General features: G+C 44.3%; 1 protein-coding gene and 1 long non-coding RNA gene across 3 annotated transcripts; both read left to right on the top strand.

The window, feature by feature from the left end:
* Positions 1 to 7,544: 7,544 nt before the first annotated feature.
* On the top strand, positions 7,545 to 18,610 carry LOC100280512 (uncharacterized). Of its 2 annotated transcripts, NM_001153432.1 has the most exon segments (19): positions 7,627 to 7,760; positions 7,848 to 7,903; positions 7,995 to 8,098; positions 8,197 to 8,326; positions 8,860 to 8,975; positions 9,079 to 9,145; positions 12,815 to 12,856; positions 12,995 to 13,036; positions 13,207 to 13,283; positions 13,826 to 13,952; positions 14,050 to 14,217; positions 14,292 to 14,417; positions 14,514 to 14,624; positions 14,748 to 14,882; positions 16,286 to 16,360; positions 17,290 to 17,397; positions 17,480 to 17,566; positions 17,639 to 17,725; positions 18,079 to 18,605. In NM_001153432.1, coding segments are annotated over 19 exon segments (1,785 nt in total). In that variant the 5' UTR covers positions 7,627 to 7,702; the 3' UTR covers positions 18,148 to 18,605.
* A 5,406-nt stretch (positions 18,611 to 24,016) lies between these two features.
* On the top strand, positions 24,017 to 24,728 carry LOC118472184 (uncharacterized). Its single transcript, XR_004850150.1, has 3 exons — positions 24,017 to 24,118; positions 24,200 to 24,369; positions 24,457 to 24,728. It is a non-coding gene; the product is annotated as an uncharacterized lncRNA (long non-coding RNA).
* Positions 24,729 to 25,329: the final 601 nt, after the last annotated feature.

A 25,329-nucleotide genomic window follows, 5' to 3' on the forward strand; every position in this document is an offset into this window, starting at 1 on the left:
TGGCAGCACGTACCCGTCACGCGCACAGCATGCGTACGGCGCACGGGCCGACACTTCACGCGAGAACTAATTAATAGGTAACATGATTAAACAAAATGACTATTTAATAAAGAATAATTCAGTTAAGATTAACTACACTCATGTTGATTTATAAATGCGTAAATTAAAATCCTAGATTAGATTTAAAATAAAATGTCGTTCTATTAACCTCCAGTCAAACAAATATTTAAATAAATTATATAAAATGGGCAACAACAGTGAATATTACTCCTAACTTGTAGACAATTTTAATATGAATCTAATGCAACTTGAACGGAGTGAATCAGATTTAAAACGCAAAAGTTATCGTGGTTTTAAATTGAACTAAATTACTACGTACGGATTAAAAGAAACAGGGGCTAAATCACAAAATCTCCATCTTCTTCCTCCTCTTCCTTCTCCTTCCTCTTAACCATGGGAGGAGGGCTACGCGGGGGGGGGGGGGGGGGGGGGTGGGGGAGGTGCGGGGGAGGGCGAGGGAATGTGTTGAACACCAGAAAGAGCCTTGTGGACGGTCCGTGGTGGTGGCGTGGACGGTCCGCGCGTGCGCAGAGTCAGTTAGGGTTCCGAGTTTCTCGCGGGATTTGTTACCTAAAACCGTGGGATTAGCTCGGGAAACAACTTGTAACGGATCCTCGCACGTCAAATATATCGCAGAAGGAGGTTGCTCGAAAAGCTCTGGATAATAAGACTAACAAGTCCGGAGGCGCCAGGGGGCAGACACAATTAAGGAGCCGGGCACAACAACCTGACCTGAGCATCATGGACAGTCCGGCACCTACGTGCGGACGGTCCGGTGCTCATAAAGACGGCCCGGATGGCTCAGCCAAACAGTCCACCCATGGCCAGAGGCGTCAGCATCCACACAAAGCATGGAAAGAGACGTGAGGGCAAAGCCAACATGACGCACATGGTCGTCAACCTTCACCAAAAGGCAGCGGCATATGTTGAACACCAGAAAGAGCCTCGCGGACGGTCCGATCCTGAGGCCGGACTGTCCGCGGTCCGGACGATCCGTGGTGGTGGCGCAGACGGTCCGCGCGTGCGCAGAGTCAGTTAGGGTTCCGAGTTTCTCGCGGGATTTGTTACCTAAAACCGCAGGATTAGCTAGGGAAACAACTTGTAATGGATCCTCGCACGTCAAATATATCGCAGAAGGAGGTTGCTCGAAAAGCTCTGGACAATAAGACTAACAAGTCCGGAGGCGCCGGGGGGCAGACACAATTAATGAGTCGGGCACGACAACCTGACCTGAGCATCACGGACGGTCCGGCACCTACGTGCAGACGGTCCGGTGCTCATAAAGACGGTCCGGCTGGCTCAGCCACACAGTCCACCCATGGCTAGAGGCATCAGCATCCACACAAAGCAAGGAAAGAGACGCGAGGGCAAAGCCAACATGATGCACATGGTCGTCAACCTTCACCAAAAGGCAGGGGGCATATGTTGAACACCAGAAAGAGCCTCGCGAACGGTCCAACCCTGAGGCCGGACTGTCCGCGGTCCAGACGGTCCGCGCGTGCGCAAAGTCAGTTAGGGTTCCGAGTTTCTCGCAGGATTTGTTACCTAAAACCGCGGATTAGCTCGGGAAACAACTTGTAACAGATCCAGACCTCCCCCTTTATATAGATGAAGGGCTATGGCCGATTGAACCCCCCCAACAATCGATCAAATCAAGTTTATTTCTCGTTTTACTTATGCATTTAGGATTAGTTCTAGTCTAGTTCTAGTTCAGTCTTCCAATCCCCAAATTCTCCGCTTCTCCTCGACTCTACGTCGATCAAAGGAGTCTAGGTCGGCTTGCCAAGCCTAGACAACACCTAGGATCTCTCCTCCCCGGTGGGGTCCCTCTCGAAGCGAGGTCTAGGCACCGCCGGTGAACTCCACCATCCCTACGCACGCGTGGATCGTCCGGCCCCAGGGCATGGACCGTCCAACACGTCAGGCAGGGAACCCGAGCCCTACGCCAGGTCGTGGACCGTCCGACCCTTGGTCACGGATCGTCCGCGCCTGTGCAGAGAGCACCGCCACCGGTTCTCATTATAGTGATTGGCACCCGAAAAGGTGTCAACATACTTTTTGGCGACTCCGCTGGGGACTCTGGTGTCTAGATCTACTAAAAATCAGGCCCTCAAATGGCCGGTTCTAAAGATCACATCGATATCTCCCCAGATAATATCCTGAAGACGGCTGTTGAAAATCTGACGGTTGATGAGCAGCAGCAATATGAGGACTACATGCGCCAGGCGAAGGAGAAATTCTTGTCACAATACACGGTGGATCGCCACCAAAAGGTTATCAAACATGGAGAGACCGACGTCGCATCTCTTCTGTCTTCGCTTCAAGTCCCCAACGTAAGTAAACCCGACGATATTCAATCTATTAAATATATGTAGATCAGCGGCAGGATCAAATGAAACAACAGATTGTAGGGTTAGAAGAGTCAATTAGAAAATTAACACGTACGTTGGAAAAGTATGTTGCTCCTAGTTTTCCATCATATGAAACTAGTAATAGGGTATTTATGTCTGATGCATCGGCAACAAATGGGGATTCGCAGCCCCAGCCTTTATATGGTATGCCGATGGACTCATATTCAGGGCAAATACAACCACCGCCGTCCCTGCTTGGCAGATCGGTGCCCCTGAACATGGTCGGACCGTCCGAGCTTCTGCCCGGACCGTCCGGCCCTTACGCGGACTGTCCGGCTTTCCCTGTCGGACAGTTCGAGGCCGCACCAGGACTACAACGTGGCGTCCCGATAATGGCGAACGCAACCAGTCAGTTCGGATTACCACCTTACAAACCGGGTACGCATACGTAGGACCCGCTGTTGCACACTATGCACCAAATTATTACACACCACAATAGCAGTATGTTTCGCCCCCTACATATTTAAATCATAACGCACCATACAATCACAGACTGATCAACACTATCGATCGGTCACGGCAAGAAGGTCAGTATACTAATGCCCGACTAAATGAGTCCCACAGCCTAGGATTCGGTAGTCTGCCACCGGGTGCAATAGAAAAAATTAGGGAAGAGATGGCCAAACTATTTCGAGATAAGTTCAGAGTTAGTGTATCCAGAGTGGGGCAATCATACCAAAAGCCGTATAATCACCGGTTTGACACTGTCCCATATCCACAAGGGGCAAGGATACCAGAATTTTCTAAGTTTTCTGGTGAGAATGGGAGAAGCACACACGAACACATAGGCCAGTTCCTAGCACATCTAGGCGAATTGGCCGATGGAGAAGCGTTTCGCGTTCGATTATTTTCTTTAACCCTTACTGGTACCGCTTTTGCATGGTACGCCGCCCTACCTCCTAATTCCATTAATTCCTAGAATGAGTTAGAAAGTAAATTTCATGAACATTTCTTTGCCGGGGAATATGAATTAGGGCTAGCTGACTTAGCTTCAGTTCGACAAGGACGCGAAGAATCAGTTAATGATTATATCCGGAGGTTCCGGGACACTAGAAATCGATGCTTTCGGATCCATGTCGCAGACAAAGAGCTAGCAGGGCTAGCTTTTAATGGGTTGCTATCCTACTTAAGAGACAAATTAGATGGGACCCAATTCTTCTCGGTAGCCCAGCTACAACAACGGGCTTTAGCCTGTGAAAGCCGATTTAAAGAGACACCAAAATCGGCCGCCCGTACAATACATCTAATAGAGCGTGATAGTTCAGATGATAAATCCGCAGATGTATATACCACTGAATTTATTTGGCCAACAAAGGCCAAATCTTCAGCATGTTCTTCCTTACAGCCGGTTCAAAAGAATCGGCAAGAAGAGATTAAATTTACCTTTAATATTGCCAAATGCGATAAGATATTTGATGAGCTACTTAAAAATGGCAACATTAAATTAACTCATACTATCCCTCCTATAGATGAATTAAAGAGACGTGATTATTGTAAGTGGCATAATTCTTTTTCTCATGTCACCAATGATTGTAATGTTTTTCGTCGACAAGTGCAATCGGTCATAAAATGAGGGACGATTGGCTTTTCAGGAGATGCAAATGTACACACAGCCATTTCCTGTTAATACAATAGATGTCGCATGCGAAAAGGTCTTAGTTCGGCCCAAAATGGACGATAAAGGCAAAAGCAAAGACATCATCATTGGTGATCCTCGCACGTCAAATATATCGCAGAAGGAGGTTGCTCGAAAAGCTTTGGACGATAAGACTAACAAGTCCGGAGGCGCCGGGGGGCAGACACAATTAAGGAGCCGGGCACGACAACCTGACCTGAGCATCGCGGACGGTCCGACACCTACGTGCGGACGGTTCGGTGCTCATAAAGACGGTTCGGCTGGCTCAGCCAGACAATCCGCCCATGGCCAGAGGCGTCAGCGTCCACACAAAGCAAGGAAAGAGACGCAAAGCAAGGAAAGAGACGCGAGGGCAAAGCCAACATGACGCACATGGTCGGTTGGTAAAAGCCGGCCCTACTTTCGATCAATTACTAGCCAAAAATGCTAGCAAGAAGATTGTTCCACGTGATCGGTCAACGAAGGAACCCCGGTCACCTGCTAAAACGAAACGGCCAAACAAAACGACCCAAAAGGCGACACAACAAGCATCGCCTGTTCATCCTATGAGACCAGGGTACTTTCCACCCATTTATTCATCGTCGGTATATTATCCTGTTCAAATATGGAATTGTACAACGATGAATCCATGGCACATGTATAGTCCGCGGACGATCCGCGCGTGCGCAGAGTCAGTTAGGGTTCCGAGTTTCTCGCAGGATTTGTTACCTAAAACCGCGGGATTAGCTCGGGAAACAACTTGTAACGGATCCAGACCTCCCCCTTTATATAGATGAAGGGCTACAGCCGATTGAACCCCCCAACAATAGATCAAATCAAGTCTATTTCTCGTTTTACTTATGCATTTAGGAGTAGTTCTAGTCTAGTTCTAGTTTAGTCTTCCAAGCCCCAAATTCTCCGCTTCTCCTCGACTCTACGTCGATCATAGGAGTCTAGGTCGGCTTGCCGAGCCTAGACAACACCTAGGATCTCTCCTCCTCGACGGGGTCCCTCCCGGAGCGAGATCTAGGCGCCGCCGGTGAACTCCACCGTCCCTACACAAGCGCGGACCGTCCGGCCCCAGGGCGCGGACCGTCCGACACGTCAGGCAGGGAACCCGAGCCCTGCGCCAGGTCACGAACCGTTCGACCCCTGGCCGCGGACCGTCCGCGCCTGTGCAGAGAGCACCGCCGCCGGTTCTCATTATAGTGATTGGCGCCCGAAAATGTGTCAACAAAAAGGAGAGGGCGGCCCTGCACAAACGGGAAAACGAAGAATCCCTAGGCACAACAAATGGTGGAGGCTCACTGGAGAAGACGAAGTTTGCATGAGCCGAGCATAAATTCGCTAATTTGGGACGAACCGTTAGTCAGATCGACGAACCGAAGGCACCGAGACGAACGCACGGTACCCTCGGATTCTATCGACGACGCACAGATCGAAAGTAATTGCTCACCGAAGTTAGAACCGTCCCGAACTTCGGCGAGCAATTCCGAGAGTTTCAGATCGAATCTAAGGATGAGGTTTCAAATTTTGTAAAGGGCTCGACGAGAGGATTCCAGCCATATATATATATTGCTAGGGTTTGAAGATATTTTATTTTTCGTAATTATCCTATTTTTAAAATTAAAATTCATTTTCAGAAAAAGTTGAAATGGTTTTTAATATCCGAAAAATATCTCGAAGGCTCCAAAAATTCTAGGAAAATTTCTACACATGATTTAGCACACAATGAACTCAAACACATATTTAGCACTTTTGAAAAAGTTTTTAAGTACCCCATATAAATTGATTTCGAATTTCGAAAAATAGAAAAATATTCTGAAAAATATGAAAATTTACGAGAAACTTCTAAAAGACATATTGACATGATTCAAACACTTCTTGCACTTGGAAACATTATGCATCATCATGAATACAACAATTATGACACTTCTAGAGCTCACACTAATGTAGAACCAAAATAACTCTCTACAGTTTTGATAAAGGGAAAAGAAAAGTGAATAAAGAAAAGGGTAACACCTGAATTTGAAGTACAGAGCAAAGAGATTTTTATAACCCAAAAAATCAAGGTGTTACATTATGTTGATTCGTTCACTTACCTCGTGTATTCTAGAAGTGAGTTGAGGTAAAATTCCTGAAATAGTTCTTGCAAGAATATGCAATCTGTTTGCTAAATCTCTATGTGTGTAACTGCATATACTTCATAAGAAGGTATTTTACCATACTAAGACGGTTTTGCAAGGGTCAGAGAGCACATTTCTAAAATTAGCCTTTATAGAAGATTCAATGGAATATAGATATAGAAGATCGAAATCTGTCCTGATGATAATTGGTGTACTCTTTTTTCTGTGGTGGGTTTTCTTGAAGTTTATCACATGAGGTTTTTAATGACAACAAAGTGCAAATGCAATATACGTCACCATGCGTTTTTTCTCCATATTTTTTCTACTAGGTTTTTGAGAGTTTTAACAAGGCATGTGTTGGTCGCGATATTTGCCCGAGGGGGAGTGTTAAGAAACCATAGTATGGTTATATGGGCGAATACTAATTATACATCTGAGGGGTCTGACGTCTCTATATAAATGAATCTGTACCTCTTTATAAGAGAGAAGAGATTAGAAAGAGGCCAGAGACCCAATCTTATATTATGTGTCTCGTGTGTTTTTCTATCGTGCTTATGAGAAAGAAGACGAATCTTCTACAACTTTTGACGACTAATATACTGATAGGAGGGTAGTGAGCAGATCTGATTATAGTTATCAACAGTATCTACCCCGTTGGGCCAGAAGAGTGCAGCAGAACTAGGGGTGGAAACGAGCCGAGCCGAGCTCGACTCGGCTCGGCTCGCTGCAGCTTGCTCGTGTAACGAGCCGGGCTCGGCTCGCCCATCTGGCGAGCTCGAGAAAGCGGCTCGGCTCGGCTCGCTCCGGGCTCGCGAGCCGGCTCGCCGAGCCAACGGGCCTATCAATAAACGTAAATCTGCTCTATAAATTATAATATAAAATCTTAAAAATATTTTAAATAACATATTTTAAATTAGTAAAATAGATATATCACTAATATAATATAGAAAATAGATTATTTTTTATAGTAATATCAAATAACAGAAATTAATTGTCTACTCCTTACTAATATTATATGTTAATTAAGATTTTATATAACAAATTGTTGTTAGGACGAGCCACGAGCCAGCTCGCGAGCTGCACCGAGCCGAGCCGAGCTGACTCGCTCTTTTCACGAGCCACAAAAACAGGCTCGGCTCGGGCTCGTTCTATGCGTCGAGCCGGACCGAGCCGAGCTGAGCTGCTGCGAGCCCGAGCTCGTCGAGCTCGAGTTTTTTTTTCTCGCCCTAAGCAGAACAACAGCAGCCAGCGCCGCCCGAGCCCTGCAGGCCTGCACGCCATCCTCCTCCAGTCCTCCACCCTGTATGGCGCCCCGCCAACGAGCCCCGAGCTACCAAACGGGCCCAAAGTGAAGTCTGGGCCTTTAGCTGTTCGGCCCATCAAAGGCACCAGCTTCAGCATCAACGCCTCCGCTGCCGTCGCTCCGGACTCACCGCTAGGTTTTTCCTCCTGCCGCCGCCTCCCAGACCGTCTCCTCCGCCCCAGCCGGGATGCCGACGGTGAGCGTCGGCCGGGATCGTCTCTTGGCTGCCATTGGTCGAACCTACAGTAAGTTTGACTTCCTTTGCGCAGTCCCTCCCCAAAAGCCCAGCTCTTCCCTCCGCAACAGCTCGTAACCAATCCTACTGGCTGCAGCACAGGAGGAGTTCGAGGCGCTCTGCTTCGAGTTCGGCATCGAGCTGGACGATGTGGTGAGCATATCTCTCCGCCATTGCCCCTCCCGTCCGCTGTGCTGGCAGTGGCGTTGTCTGAATTTTGAGGGTTTTGGGTCTGCGTCTGCAGACGACGGAGAAGGCTATTATCAGGAAGGAGAAGCACCTCGAGGACGACAGTGAGGTGGACGAAGATGACGAGGTCATCTACAAGATAGAGGTTGCCGCCAACAGGTCAGCAGATTTTGTTTTCGTCAAGGAATCGATGTTACTAGAGTACTAGGTATGCAGGATTTTGGAAATCCGGTAAAAACTTGGAACAATGCATGCAGATATGATTTGCTATGTCTTGAAGGACTAGCAAGAGCTCTTCGTGTTTTCACTGGGACTGAAGCAAGCCCTGTATTCCAAGTTTCATCAATCCCTCGGGGTTCAATGCTTCAGATGCATGTTAAACCAGAGGTAATGTCATGTTGTTGGGACTTGCAGTGCATTTTAAATAACATCCTAGAAGAAACTACTAGATTTCTTCAGTTTTCCATCTCTAGGCAGTAGAGAAAATTGTACAGCAGCACTGTTTAGTGTATGTTATGGCTATGCACTTGAATCAGTCGACTTTTGGATATGGAAATGGAATGTTATGTCTCCAGGATAATGGGAAAATGATGTGTGAAACTGTCAGTTTTGGAAGGAAAAACGGAAGCAATACCCTACTGGCATTTTTCATGCTATTAAAATATGTATTTTTTTGGTGCATCCTCTTTGTAATGTTTTATTATTGTTGTGAAAACGATTATAGCTTGAAGCGGATGCTAAGTGTTAGGATATTAACATATTTGTGATTTTGATATTTGCCTGTTATTACTAATTCTAGAAGCTATATATTAACGGATTAGTGTTGTATTTCTAATTTTGATGTTGATCTTATCCTCCAGAATGGTATATTCATGTTCTTATTTTCTTCCAGTGTAATCCTTGATTTGGTGTTTTTTCAGACTTCAAAAATTAGACCGTACATAGTTTGTGCTGTCCTAAGAGGGGTAACTTTTGATGAAGCAAGATACAACAGCTTCATTGATCTTCAAGACAAACTCCACCAAAATATCTGCCGGTATCACTTATCTTATTGCTTTTTTGTTTTTCATTGTATTGATATCAAGATTGTACTCAATACACTGAGTAATTAACTCAGACTACTCCATGATGGATAATAGGAAGAGGACACTCGTTGCTATTGGCACCCATGATCTGGACACTCTGCAAGGACCCTTCTCATATGAGGTAAAATTATCACAGTGTTTCAATAAGCTAATTTCGTTGCTCAATCTTGGGTATTATCTTATTTGAACTGCGTTCATGGCAATCTCTGTCATGGACTTGTACACTGTCCCTATGTTTATGTGTTCCATGGTTTTATTGTGCATCCAATTTCCCCCCGATTTTGATGGGGCAAGTCATTATGTCTCATGCTTGCGGCCTTGCACTATCAATGCAACTAATTGCAGTTACTTTTATACAAGGTTATTAAAATGACAAAACGTTGAAACGTTCATGGGTGGAGTTTTGACTTTTAAACGTTTTCAACGAAGTTTAAACGTAGTTTTAGCAACATAGGAAAATTTGAATATATCATAATTTCATATAATAACATAAAGTCAAGCGAGCAACAACCAACAGAGCAGAGGAGTGTTGTCCACTATCCACTCTAGGAGGCAGATGCAGAGGACACAATGTAGAGAGCTAGAGAAGCAGAGGACGGGGCCCTGGAGTGGCGGCGAACGGTAGGACGGGGCCCTGGAGGACGGGGTGACGAGCACAACGGACGAGAATACGACCTAACTGCTTGGGTCCTGGAGCGGTGGCGCAGCGGCGACCTAGGTCCTAGAGTGGCGGTGCGGTGGATGTGAGGATGAGACACGGGAGGATGAGGACCTGGAGGACGGGGCACGGCGGATGGAGTGTGCGTCGGCCGGTGACTGGAGTGGCGACGACGACGTCACGTCTATGTAGGAGACAAGAGTGCATGGCGGTGAATGGAGTGCATGGTGGGTGCATGCAGGAATGCAAGGGCTGAGAGAAGGCTGCCCACATTGTTAACTGGATTGGGCCTGAATTAGCTCAGCGAGAGGAGTAAAATGCTAAAAATATGCATGTTTGCTTAGCTTTAATCTGTATCGGCTTCTACTGTTTCTACATTGTTTTTGTCTCTATGGATTGCAGCTGCAGCAGTCCAAACAACCGACTTTAATCTGAAGCGAACATCCAATGTGACGTTTAAACACAAGAAAACAACGTTTTACACCAAGTTGTAAAATGTTACATCGTTTTAACACCATCAGAGCGTTTTGTCGTTTAAACGTCGTTTAAACTACGTTTTAACGTCGTTTTAATAACATTGCTTTTATACCATCGTATGGAAAGATAAAAGCAAGGACATGTCGGTGCTAGTTTGGTTTATTTTATTCTTTCTCCATTGAGGTGTAGAAGCTCCCTTACACTGGTTTTGAATCTTTTGTGAAATTTGAGTTTGTCTAAAGTCATTTGGCAGATTAAACTTCATCAAGTGTGTTCCCTTCTTGGGTAATTTTATAGTAAATCTTGGACTTTAATATGTTCTACGATCTTAGTTGTAGAAAGGAACCATCCTTTTTAAACCAGTCACAATTGATATGGTACCTTATGGTCATAAGGTCTCTCAAAAGCCTAAATCAATCAAATCTTATTTTGTTTTGTTCCTTTTTTTGAAAGTGTAAGATAATGTGAGGGCTTGAGATGGATACATATATATAGACCCAAAACCCTAACCCCAATGGGTCGGCAGCCCAACTACACATACATGGATAATTTTAACACACACTCTAACACCCCCCACAGTCACAACAGGAGCACCACAAACAATGAGACTGGAGTAGAAGCCGAAGGTAGGAGCCGATGAGCTGAAATACCCCCGCAACCGTAGCGTGGTGAGGGTGCGAATGTTGTGGCTGGAGTAGAGACCGGTGTGCACTCCGTGTAGATGATAGCCCCTAAATGCCGAGGTAGTCGAAGTCGAGGTGTTGCACATCCTTGTTCTTCGGAGGGGGTCGATGTTTGAGCGTCAACGGTCGGTGGGGCGACACAGACAACAACAACCTCAGGGCCTTCTTGCTTCTTTCCACGTTCGGTTGTCGAGGAGCCCCTCACCAGGGAGGCTAGCGGTAGTGCGCACGTCTGCGTCGGTCAGGTTGGCTGCGCCCGCGGCTGAATAGAAGGGGTATCAGTGGATTCGATCGGGAAGGCACTGCAACGACGGATCCAGCCATGAAGACGACGATCTAGCCAAGGAGACGATGGATCCAACCGGGAAGGCCACAACAACGGTGGATCCGGCTGGGAAGGCCGCGACAGCGATGGATCCAACGATGGCGGCGATGAAAAAGGGGGCATCGAGATGGGTCCAGATGTGCAGGGGCCTACGTCGGGCCTGGTAGGGGGTTTTGACGCCGGTGATCGGAGAAGATTAAAGGAGAGGCGCGGGGTGCTGTTGTAGGGTTAGGAGGATATGTCCGGCGGTGCCGCTGCAGAGGCGACACCGGCTGAAGTAGAGGCCGCCACGCGTGTCGGAAGAAGGGCTGGCACTGGGAGGACGACAACGACACCGGAGGAGAGGGGTTGGCCACACGCGCGCCGCCGGAGGTGAAGGGAGCCGCGGTCGGGGGCGTTTGCTACAGTGGCGGCGAGGCCACCCACGTTTTCTGTGGTGGCGACGGTGGCACGACGCCCTGAGAGGACCAGTGTAACACCCCGTCCAATCCCTGGATCTAACAGCAGGCGGATCTGCGCACTCCCTGGACGTCGGATCTGCGCAGAGCAGTCCGTGCGCAGGGACGGCAGCTGCGACGGCGGGCGGATCTGCGCGAATCTGCGATTGGCGCAGGGACAGCAGGTGGACGGGGCGTGGCAGACGGCGGATGCGCAGGAACGGCGGATCCGCGACGAAGCGGGCGGACAGCGGATGCGCAGGTCGACGGCGCGGCGGACGGCGGATGCGCAGGGACGGTGGATCCCCGACGAAGCGGCGGCCAGCAGGCCGCGACGGCGGCCGGGAAAAGGGGCCCGCGGCCGCGACGGCGGGCGGGAGTGGGAGGGCAGCGACAACAGCCGGAGAAGAGGAAGGAGCTGGCCGCAAGCGCAAGGGCAGCACAGCGACGGCGCCGAAAAATTGGATCAGGGTTGGGTTTAGACGTAAACCCTAACCCTAACCTGCTCTGTTACCATGTGACTAACCTTGGATTAGGCGAGATAATAGCCCCCTCGGGTACTGTAGCATATATATAGGCAGACAATAATATATGGGCCTTATGGGTCTTAACAGATGGAAGGACCCCTTCTATCTCCTTCCTTCTTCAGGCTGCTGGTGATGAACAGGAGATGTGGCAGCTGGCTGGTGCCAAGGGGCTTTCCTTTTTGGCCGGCCAAACTACCTAGCTCCTAGGGCTGTAGTTGTTTTGTCCAATTTTTATGGATAGCTTTGTGTATGTCTGTTTCTGGCCTCCATAAGGAGTGCTTTGTACCTGGGTCTTTACGACCCTTTTTTCCCCTCTACTTTAATATATGAGTGCGCAGTCCTCCTGCGCTCTTTCGAAAAAAAAACCTTTGGTGCATACTGCAGTCTGAATATCCAAACCAACTATTATAAAGAAACTATTATTTAGCTTCTAGCATGGCGTAACCTTAAACAGTTTGAACTTAAGATTTGTGGCTTTATAACTGCTTACAGCTGAATAATTTATTTATGTTGGTCAGTATTTTTTGGCTGAGAAGATAGATTTCTTAGGAATTGGTTGACTGTTATATATCGTCCCACACAAAGATATAACCATTGCTGACATGTGGCTTTATAAACACCACTGGTGCCTGGTGGTTTCTCTCATCCTTTATATCTGACATATGGTCTGTTTCTCTCCCTAGGCTCTACCACCGAATGAAATCAATTTTGTCCCATTAAAGCAGGTAAAAGTAATTGATTTAGTTCAATCAGATGATTTTTATGTAATATGACCCGTTTTCTGATCATCATTACAATTTTTAGTAAGTTGCTGAGAAGGCAACATTTTTTGGACTCACTGTTCTAACTTTTGTATGATTCAGGAGAAAAGCTTCAGAGCCGATAAACTGATGGAATTCTATAAAGTAAGTAGCTACATCAGAGTGTTTGCTGTGCCATTGTGCACTAAATTGGGCCATGTATCAGGATGGAAACTGTTAATTTTTCAAGTTTAACGCCTTGTATATCTTAATACTATTCTTTTAGCTCTGTGCCTTGTATATTTTTGTTACTGACATCTCTTGATTTGTGGCAGTCAGACATGAAACTGAAGAAATTCTTGCATATAATTGAGAATTCTCCAGTGTACCCAGTTATCTATGATAGCAACAGGTAAAACAATGCCATGTTCTTAGCATTTCATTTGTTGACCTTTCTTTCAAGGGAACGTGTCAGGTGCAACCAAACCAATTGTGCAACCGTGCAACCAAGACACAAGGATGGTGGTGGGAAGACCTTTTTAAAAATACCATTTTTCAAAACAACTCTCCCACCTTTCCCTGCATATTTTTTAAAAGGTCCTCCCATCTCTATCCTTGTGTCTTGGTTGCACCAATTGGTTTGGTTGCACCTGATACGTTCCCTTATTTCAAGGCCTATGATCTTTTTTAAGAAGACTAATAATTACTAGTGAGGATAACAATAATTAAATTGAAAGATTCTGTTGGCGTAGCTCTCTGGGAAACTTGTCTATGTAGTTAAACTTCAAAAAACATTGTTCATTTTTCAAGGAAAAGCTGTTCTCTTAAATATACTCAATTTACTGATAAAGTGGCTCATGTTCCGTCATTTGTGCCATGCTTTCTTTAATGTTTATGATATAGAAACTGTTAATACTGGTGTCGCTGCACAGCTGACATTGCAATACTTTACAGGACTGTATTATCATTACCTCCTATCATTAATGGCGCACATTCAGCTATCACCCTTGCAACAAGGAATGTCTTTATTGAATGTACAGCTACTGACCTTACCAAAGCAAATATAGTTCTGAATACAATGGTGGGTTATGTTATGCTGTAATTTAGATGGGAACGTGTCCTCTAGTTTAAGAAGTTTAAACTTGTTGTATTGATGTGCTTGCTACTTATATTCCTAGGTTACCATGTTCTCTGAATATTGTGAGACTAAATTTGAAGTGGAACCTGTTGAAGTGATACATCATGATGGAAGGAAAACAGTTTACCCTGATCTTTCATGTTACAAAATGGATGTTTTGTTATCTGACATTCTTGGGCCTATTGGCATCTCCCAGGACGAGAAACAGGTACCTGCAATTCCCGGAAGTTTTAGGAAGGATGTTTTCATTCTGGATTAATAACTGTGCATCTGAAATTGTAGGTTGTCTGTCTTTTGAATAAAATGCAACTGCAAGCTGAAAGTCACTCCTTGAAAGGGGAGGCTCGCATTTCAGTGTCTGTTCCTCCAACAAGAAGTGATATTCTGCATGCCCGTGATTTGTCAGAGGTATATCTGCTATTATCTAGCTGTTTCAACTGTTTTTGTAAGTGTTTGTTTGCTGTCATTGTTAACTGGTTTAATTTCTGTCTGGCTTCTACAAAGGACGTTGCTATTGCTTATGGATTCAACAATGTGCCAAAATCAAAGCCGAAGTGTATGACAATAGGAGGAAGGCAACCATTAAACAGATTCTCAGATAAAATTCGTGCTGAGGTACTTTAGGTATTCGATATGTCTTTGTAGCATCTTGCTGATATTTGCTATCTTTGTTTTTCTTTTTCCTGTGTTTTTATCTGTTCATCAGTTAATCTTTACTGAAAAATCCTTTCTGGCCAGGTTGCAAGAGCTGGTTATATGGAGGTGCTCACATTTATCTTGTCTTCACACGAAGAGAACTTTGACATGTTAAACAGGACAGATGACAAAAGTAAAGCAGTCATTATTGCAAACCCTCGCACTTCTGAATTCGAGGTAAATTTCCCCCAGTTTTATCGTCATCCACCACAGTGCTAGGTGCAGCCATCAGTCAGCTCTCCTATGTGCTCTCAATTGACTATATTGCAAAGAACAGTGTAATTTTTTTGGTTGATTGATGCCTTTCTTGCAAAACAAAAAAAGTTAATTCATAAGGCCTTGTTCGTTTTTCCGGGAATTCACACAATAATCGTTCCAGCAGAATACTCATCTCTGCTGTGTTTAGTTACTGATGCATCTTGCTGCCTTGCTGGTGTATCATGATTCTGCATTTTCTGTTATTCTATGAGTTCTAGGTGTAATTAGCCATACATTTTTGTAATCCTATCATTTAACTTTGGACTGTTCATCCTTATCTGACTTCCCAGCCTTATCTTGCATGTTCTACACAGGCAACTAGGGCTTGGCATAATTAACCAAACCTGAGAAACAGAACCGAACTAACCCAGACCGAATCCAGAATGACAGAAACAAGTTCTCTGTTTATTCGGTTTTAACCCGGTAATTGAAGAACCTAAAAAAACCTGCACTGCACATAGAAGCTGAGTAATGAATTCGGCCTAGCCTAATAACCCTTCCCAACCCTCTCTATATAAGAGATATCTCACTCTGATTTCTCACAACCTGCCCCCAATTCGTTCACTTCCTTCTAGTCACCCACAACACCCTCACCTGTCTTCTCTAGCATAGGGACGACTCAGAGGCGTCTGCAAGGCTACGCCCCTCCTCTTGACTCAACCACTCGGTAGTGGCTCCACCTTCTGCCTTTGGCCGCTTCTCTCACATATGTAGAGCTGTTGATAAGTGTCTAACCAGGGAGATGAGGTTGCCCTCCGAGCTGCAGCGACGCTTGGTGACCTCTTCCCCAGTTCCTTAGGACGAAGCCATATATCATGTCTAGCTACCGCTGGCCAAGGCAAGCACCTGATGTCAAACCTAGATGTCGGCAATGGCTCCTCCCTGTTGTTGGCAGATGATTTATGCTTCATCCTTCGTTGATCTGTGTTTCATCATGCTCATTGGTGTTCACTTACAAAATCTACCATTATATTACATAGGCGATTTTGTGATTTCTTTTTCGATGTGTGTATTGCTAGCTTGGTTAGTTCAGTCATGGCCGAGACCAAACCGAACTGATACCAAATTTGCTTCATCTTGATAATTTTTAGGAATTAATCAATACCCACTTTTTGATACCTAAAATTTAATGAAAACCGCTGGACGAACCCATTGATTTGGTCTGACCGAATGTCCACCTACTGACAACTCATGTTTTCTCTCCTTATTTGATTGCCAAGGAAATAAACATTGTTCTATGATGCCGTTCATTTGCTATAATCATTCTTTTTCCTGTTATCTAGTTGGGCTGTTATAATCATTTTTTCCTTGTCACCTTGCAGGTTGTTAGAACTAGCCTGATGTCGTGTTTATTAAAAACACTGAAACATAATATAGACCATCCAAGACCTATAAAGGTACTTTTTTGAAAAGGATATTGTTTATGGAATGCTGTCACACATAAAATGCCAACTAACTAAAGAAGAGGGGCAGACCTAGTGCTGGAGGCTCCCACATAATTGGGGTCTGGGAAAGGGATAAACTGATGCAAGCCTTCCCCACAGTTGCTGAGAGGCTACTTCAAAACCAGAAAGAAATTTCAAATGCCAGAACCTAGCAACTTAGTGAGACAGCTCTCACCACTGCCCCAGGTCCTTCGCCAACTATCTAAAGGGGAAACTAGAAAAAAACTACAAATTTCTCTTGCTGTCAGTAGTGTCATTTTGCCTGTTGTTTTCCTTTTCCTTCCAACTTTATTATGATTGCAGGATATTACTCCTTCAAATACTACATTTCCACCATAGTATAAGCCCATTTAGGATTTCTTGATTAAACCTTTTAAACATAGACACTGAATATCTAAAAAAATCAAGTAGATTGGTAATATAAGTTTTATGTTGCTAGATTAGTTATAAAAATACCTTTTTATAATTTATGGATCTTTCTATTTGGAACAACATGTTATTTAAAATATTACCTGTCAAAGTGGCATTGGAGACCATGTGTCAATGTTGTAATGGATTTTAGGATTAGAGAAAGTAACTGTATAGTCCTTCATTTTTAACCATGCTGACTTTAATTTAATACATAATCAATTTTAAAGGGAAGAGCTTCAATACAGCTTCTAGCGTTGGATATGTCTAAATAGTTACTTTTGCCATGGTTACGATCTTCCTTTTAGGGCTAGTTTGGAAACTTAAATCCTCTCCGGGTTTCCTGGGGATTGAGGGGGAAATTAAGCTACTTTCCTCAATCCCCAGGAATCCCGGGGGATTTAAGTTTCCAAACTAGCCCTTGGATGAGAATGTTCCCATGATTTTGATCTTTCAGATATTTACCATTGTAGATTTTTGAAGTTGGTGATGTTGTGATGCTGGACTCGTCACGTGATGTTGGTGCCTCTAATAATCGCAGGCTTGCAGCTTTGTACTGCAATAGGGTTTCTGGATTTGAGGTATACGCTGAAGGGGGAAAACACCTGTCTAGACATGTATTTACATAGCTTCTGTGTAGGCCTAACTTGATTAAATCTCCAGGAAATTATGGGATTGGTGGATAGTATTGTCAAAGTTGTCAGAGCTCCACATGTTAACTTTGGCGAGAATTACTATGTACCTACAGATGTAAGCATAACTTCATAAATTGTCTTGTCTTTTGCTGTTGTCAACATTTATATATTGATTTCATTTCTTTAGGAACCTGAGTTCTTCCCGAAAAGACAATGTAAAATTGTGACAAGTGATGGCAAGCAAGTTGGCTACTTAGGAATTGTCCATGCTGAGGTACTTACTCTGCCTTGCTTTTGAATGTTGTTATACCTTGTGGATCTTAAGTACCAGTAGTTTAGCTGCCATAAATGAAGATTTCTGAGGTTGAAATGAATGAAGTTAGCACCATATTCTATATTTTTTTTGTTAGGTAGCACAATCTTATATGCTTGAATTATGAGCAACTCCAATTCGATAATTGATTCTGGAGTAAGAGATGGTACTGGCAGAAATAAGAACTTAGGAACACAGGTGATATTATCTGAGAATAAGAAAACCATAACATGGATACACGTTGTGATTTGCTTTGCCAGATTTGATAGCACTACTACTCGTTGAGTGCTAGTCATACTATGCGTTTCTTGCAGGTCCTAAGGAAATTTGGCATTCCGGATCCCTGCACTTTCGTTGAGATGGACCTCGAAGCACTGTTGTAATGCAGTCAACCTGAAACAAAGGAATGCTTGAAGCTGATACCTCATACCTGCCACATATTGGTTTTGTTCGTAAGCATGGTGGGGTACCAGCAAGAAGTGCATATTACCCAAGCTGCAGTATCTCGATGTACTTCTCAATTGCATTGGATTTTGCTGTGGGAAAAAAGGGTACAACGATACAGCAAATACCCAGCCTAATTTTTGTGTTAGGGATTATGTTTGCATTGTAAGGGCTTATTCCTATCCAACTTTCTATGAAAAGTGTACCGTACATCCTTTTGTAAACCATCGCGCGTCCAAAAGTTATTTCTCAACTCTTGTCACCTCCACATGAGGTCACCATGATGTAAAGCAGGTTCAGAATATTAGACCTCTAATATCTCCTTGTGTTTGTGAATGGCATTAAAATTTGACATTAAGGATTGTTTGGTTTATAAAGACTAATTTTAGTCCTTTTATTTTATTTCATTTTAGTATCTAAATTTCTAATCCTCTGTAATGTAATTTCTCGCAAATCCGATCGTAGATATTTTTTATCGTATAGTGTGTCGTTCGAGTTTTTTTTTTGTCATAGATTCAATCACTTAGGACCCGTTTGGATCTTTTGCTTATGCTTGCTTTTCGAGGCTACCCAAGAAACCTTACGTCGGGTTATGTTTGCTTTTTATATTTTGCCAGCTTGGGTGAACTTTTATGTTTGCTTTTTATATTTTGCCAGCTTGGGTGAACTAACCCCTCTTCGCCGCATATAGATGATGTTTGAATATACTAAAACTAATAGTTAGTTGTTAAAATTAGTTGAGACATTTAAAAAGTTTAGCTAATATTTTAACTATTAGCTATTTTTAGTAAATTAGTTAATAGTTAGCTAGTTATTTATTAGCTAGCTAATTTCAATATCAATTTTTTGCCAACTAACTATTAGCCTTAGCTATTTGGCAAGCTGAGTAGACAGAGAACACCAAATATGGTCTTTGGTTCAATCCTCAACTCGAGTTTAAATGCATACTAGTTATATGCGCGTGCATTGTTATAGTTTATATATATATGTAATATAGGATAAATTTTATTTTAATAAAGTACAAAATATTTGTTTTTTATTGGTTAGGTGGGTGTTAATGTGCAACCAACAACCAAGGTTTAAACACTCATTTGTACACAATTTCACTTTATTTTTACATAAACTCTCCTATTATAGTAATAGAGAAGAGATTATAGGAGTGCAGGTTGATTCTAAAGAAATGCAGGTTTTTTTTTGAAAAATATTGACGCGAGACGACCGTTGAAACTGATGCTTTAATATAGTACATATTTTCTTTTCAATGAAAAGTCACCTAATATTATCATGTATAGAAAACTTCAGCTACGATCAGTCGAGCATAGAGATAGCAACCAGGAATTTCTCGTCAGGGAATAGCTTTCCACCCCCATCCTCGCGAGGATTTTTTTCCGCGGGGATCCCCACGAACGCTCGCGAAGGACATATCTTCCCCATCCTCGTTCCCTGCGGAGATAAATCCCCGACGGGAATCCTGTCTCCACTTAAATTATAATTAGAACATATGTCCTTTGTTATTAATATAAAACATTATCACTGATACATATTGTCATATGTAAAAAATCATTATATATACATTAAAACGAACATATTTGTTACAATGAGTGATTTCTTTATAAGATAATTATTTGTTTTTATTGTTAACTAGTACACAAAAACAACATCACATAAAAGTCTAACAGGTTCCCGTGGGACATGAGGATGGGGAATGCTTCCCCGTCTCCGTCCCCGTTTGGAAGAAGAATTTTCGTCGTTTATATACCCATGGGTAAAAAATACTTTTCCATCCGTGTCTCTGAGGGCTAGTCTGCGAAGATTATTTTTCTAAGAAATTTTTATTTTTTTAAAAGAAAAATAAACTAATTTTACTTTAGAAAATAAATTTTTTTAGAAAAATATTATTTTCAAACTAGTCCTAACGGAGGAAGTCCCTGCGTCCGAATTTTTTTACAATTTAGCCCGTAAACAGATTTAAAATCACGTTTAGACCTAAAAAAATTATAATCTCAAATTTGGACCCTTAGCTCGGCGCCATAGCCTATGACGTCGAGCTAACACAGCTCGGCGCCATAGCCTATGGCGCCGAGCGGTGACGTGGCTAGGGCAACCGACGATGACGTGGCGGCGGACGTGGCGCCTAGCTCGGCACCACAGATCTTGGCGCCGAGCTAGGACTTAACCTTATCCGCGGTTTCTTCTCCGCGCGGCACGTTTTCTTCTCTGTTTCTTCCTCAGCCGCCACGTGCACCGCCGACCGCGCCGCGCCGCTTCCCCGCCCACCGTGCCGCGCGCTCGCCGGAGCCACCGAGCCGCGCGCCCGCCAGGTAAATTTTTTACTGTTGTTAGTTACTTAGTTAGTAAATTGTCAGTGTTTAGCATATTGTTAGTGTTTACTACTTAGTTAGCTATCCACATGTTTAGTGTTTAGTAAATAGTTAGCTATTTTCTTGTTAGTGTTTAGTAAATAGTTAGATATTTACTTGTTTAGCATATTGTTAGTGTTTAGTAAATTCTTAGTGATTATATAGTTAGCATTTTGTTTAGTGCATTGATATTGCATGTTAAGCATATTGTTTATTACGTAGATATCGTGCAGTTTTCTGTGTTGGCAACCATCGTGTTGTCGTTTATTTGCAGGTTTTCGAAACATCACTTTACAGGGGAGGTGCTGCCAAATTTTTTATTGACAATATTATTTTTTGCACATAGGTGTTGTTCCGACTTGACCTTGTCCACCGTTTGCTGGACTCGTACGAGATCTCAGGTATAATTTGTTTTCGTACATTATTCATATATTATGTAATTTCGTTTGATGTGGTCATTTAATATTTATTATATAGTTATTAGTTAATAAGTAGTTACTATTTATTTATGATTTAGTAAGTTTATAGGCTTAAGTACGTAGCCATTATTAAGTTAGTAATCCATTTTTGCAATAGATGGACACCATAGTGACACTATACCATGGAGGAAGCGTGGGGATAGATGCGTATGGGAGTGTTACTTTTGATGGTATGAAGATCGTGACCATGTTGTTCGATGAAAGACCATCTTTTGACAAGATTTTTGCTCGAGCTTGTGAGGAGATTAGTTGCGACATAAACGACCCTAGAATATCAATTCAGGGTTTGTTGTCCCATATTACATATGGAACAGTTGTCCGACGGTTGATCTCCATTGGCTCAGAAGATGATTGGGTGAGATATGTAAGAATCGTGAAGACCATGCTTCTACCATGTTTGAATCTGGTTGTTCAGCCGTTATCTGTTACTCATCGTGATGCTCCAGTCGGGTTGACTCCACAAATTCCCAATGCATCTCGTATTGAAGCTCCTTTGGTAGAGCTTCCGGAAGAAGTGGTTGTTGTGCCCGATGCTCAATCGGGGCCGCACGAGTATGGGATTTCTCGTCTCTTCCTGGCGTTTGTGGGGCTTCTAATCCGGCGGTACCCCCCAAGAGATCCCATTGACCCAGGATCCAGTTCAGGATCATCCTAGTAAGTGTCTTTGACACATTATTCATATCCATCGTTATTTCGTTTCATTAGACTTTTTAATGTGGTATTTCTTGCTTCCATCCGATGCAGGATCTCCACGAATCGATAATGGTGCTTATCTTGATGTGCCTGTGTCATATAATATGGACAACATATGCAGGGCATCCAATAGTGTTGATGTTCAGATTGAGGATGAGGAGGAGCATATGAGGCTGCACGGGCCTTAGATTCTGATGATGACCGTCCGGTTCAAGAAATGACCGAGCAAGAAATTGAACTCATAAGACGTTTGTGTCCGGAGCGTGACCCTGCAGTACATGAATTTAGCAGTCTAAGTCATTCCACCCGTGCATATGCTGAAGGACGTGATGATGAACTACTAGAGGCTCCGGATAACGCCGACAACATTGAGATTAAGGTAGGCTTACTTTTCAAGGACCTGCCTACACTGAGACGATGGCTACAGGAATATTCTGTGAACCGCAAGAGGCCATTCAAGGTGAGACATTCGTATGCACAGCGTCGTTACACTATTGTGTGCGAGGTGTCGGAATGTAATTGGAGGGTATGTGCCCGAAGGCAGAAGGACACCAGAAAGTTTAAGATCACCAAAATTGTAGGTCCACACACTTGTGCCCAGACAGAGCTGAGTTCTAAGCATCGTCAGTTGACATCTACCCTCATTGCGAAAAGGATATTGGGGATATTGAAGGGTCAGCCAAACTTGAAGGTGAAGTCAATTATGACCATGACTTCGGAGCTGTTTGGTTACAGGATCAAATATGGGAAAGCATGGAGGGCAAAGCAGCGAGCATGGAAGATGATATACGGGGATTGGGAGGAGGGTTATGAGAAGTTACCAGCATTGTTCAATGCAATCAAAGCAAAAAACCCAGGCATGCATTACGAGTACATCCCCAAACCTAATGAATGGAGGAACGACAAAGAGATATTTTTTCGTGCTTTCTGGTGTTTCTCGCAGTGCGTAGAGGCCTTCAGGCATTGTCGTCCCGTGCTCTCTATTGATGGTACTTTTCTGCTTGGGAAGTATAAGGGCACATTGTTGGTTGCCATATCATGCGACGCAGACAACGCACTGGTTCCTTTGGCATTTGCTTTGGTGGAGAGGGAGAACAGAGATAGTTGGTCTTGGTTCTTGCGGCTTGTACACATCCATGTCGTAGGCCCTGGACGCGAGGTTGGTGTCATATCTGACAGACACCAAGGTATTCTTAATGCAGTGCAAGAGCAGATTCCTGGCTACGCACCCATGCACCACAGATGGTGCACTCGACATCTAGCAGAAAATCTTCTTCGAAAGGATCATAGCAAGGCTAACTTCCCCCTTTTTGAGGAGGTATGTCGACAGTTGGAGGTTTCGTTTTTCGAGGATAAGTTGAAGGAACTAAAAGATGCAACAAATGCTGAAGGTAAGAACTGGATTGCTGGATTGCTGAGGGAACCGCAGAAATGGACAAGGGCCTACGACGAAGGTGGCTGGCGGTTCGAGTTTCAGACTAGCAACATGGCCGAGTCATTTAACAGTGTGCTCAAGGGTATACGGGGCATGCCGGTCAATGCTATAGTAACATTCACTTTTTATAGGCGTGTGGCTTGGTTTAATGATAGACACACGTAGGCCAAGGCAATGCAGACGCGAGGGCAGAGATGGGCACCTAAACCAACATCACACCTTAATAATGCAAAGGAACGTGCCCATAGACATGAGGTACAATGCTTTGATGAGGAGTTGGGTAAATACGAGGTAACAACACTAGGCGGCATAACTTCCGACGGTGATGTGCGACCTTCGAGGACACATGTCGTGTTACTTGATGCATTCTCGTGCGGTTGTGGTAAACCTAGACAATACCATTTTCCATGTTCTCATTATGTTGCGGCCGCACGCCATCGTAACTTTGCATTTGAGAGCAGAATACCTTCTGAGTTCAGTGTAGAGAGCTTAGTACGTACCTGGAGCCCTTGTTTTGAGCCATTTCTTGATGAGTCACAATGGCCAACGTACACCGGTCCGGTATACGTTGTTGATCCAGCGCATCGATGGGACAAACGTGGTAGTAGGAAAAGGAGCCGGTGCAACATGGTTATGGATCAGGTTTCCGGTCGCAGTAGGAGAGGTCGAGCGTCCCCCTTTCTCGTGGACCTAGAGCAGAATGAATGCGGAAAATGCAGTAGACTTGGCCACAACTCACGTACATGCATTTGGACACTTAGTCAGGTGTGATATATTTTATTGTACACAAATTTTATTATAATATGTCGATATTTTTGTTACACTTTGTACACAACTTATATTCTAATATGTTGATATCTTAATTTGCAGGATGGCGTAGTTCCACTTGCTGGACCCTCACTACGACGAGCACCACAGGGGCTGTCTCACCGCAGAGGGAGAGGTAATATTTTGCACATATATTAAATTTTCGAATTAATATATGCGACGTATATTTGACTAATGAAATTCTTTTGATTGTTAGGTGTTGCCCGTTCTGCGGGTCCGGACCCACGACCGGTTTCTGGAGGAGATGAGGTACGATGAGAGGTACACTCCTCTCCTACAGAGGGCTGGCTTGGACGTCGTATCGTACCAGGTTTGCCGTGGGCTGCCCAATTTCAACCCAGCGGCGTTGACGGCTCTGGTCGACAGGTAAAGACTTCTCTAGTTGTTTAATATTTACAATTATCAAATCTACTTTGCATACTAATGATTTTGTATTCGTTTGTCTTCCAATAGGTGGCGGCCAGAGACTCACACTTTCCACCTTCCCTGCGGTGAGATGACCGTGACGCTTGAAGATTGCCAGAAGATTCTTGGTCTCAGCATTATTGGTCGTCCAGTGACCGGTCAGGCATCACCAGGCGGTTGGAGGCAGAGGGTGGAGGCCTTTCTTGGGAGACTGCTTCCGGATGACCTACGAGGTAGCCACAACACCGGAGTCCCACTGACCTAGCTTAGGCAGACCTTTGGGCAGTGTCCACCTGGTGCAGACGAGCAGACAGTTGGATACCATTGTCGAGCTTGGATTCTCCATCTCTTTGGTTCAGTTCTTTTTCCAGACGCGACAGGCGACAGCGCGTCATGGATGTTTCTGCCCTGCCTGACTGACTGGGATACGACAGGAGGTTACAGCTTGGCTTCTACAGTGTTGGCCTTCCTGTACAGGCAACTTTGCGAGGCTTGTCGTCGTTCGTCGAGGACCGCTAGCTTAGGTGGATGTGTCTACCTACTATAGCTGTGGATGTGGGCACACATACCCGTCGGGCGACCCAGAGAGTTTCCTCCTCGTGAGTGGTTCGTGGTAGCCGGACATCGGCTTAAGCCCACGGCTGCTTACCGCTGGGACCAGGTCGAGGAGCCATTCGCACGACACCAGCGTGCTTACGTGGAGTACTCAAACGAGCTCGACGCACTTACTCCTTCGATGGTGAGTTGTCTACTTTTATCTTTTTCCTTAAATAGTTGGTAAAATGACTATAAACTTACATGTGCTTTCTAAAACTTTTGCAGGTGACCTGGCAACCGTATCTTGATCCATATTTCGCCAGCATACAGTTGAGCATCATGTGCTCAATAGACGAGAACCTCTACCTAATGAGGTGTCACCTC

This window comes from Zea mays, chromosome 6 (genome assembly GCF_902167145.1).
Source record: "Zea mays cultivar B73 chromosome 6, Zm-B73-REFERENCE-NAM-5.0, whole genome shotgun sequence".
NCBI lineage: Eukaryota > Viridiplantae > Streptophyta > Magnoliopsida > Poales > Poaceae > Zea > Zea mays.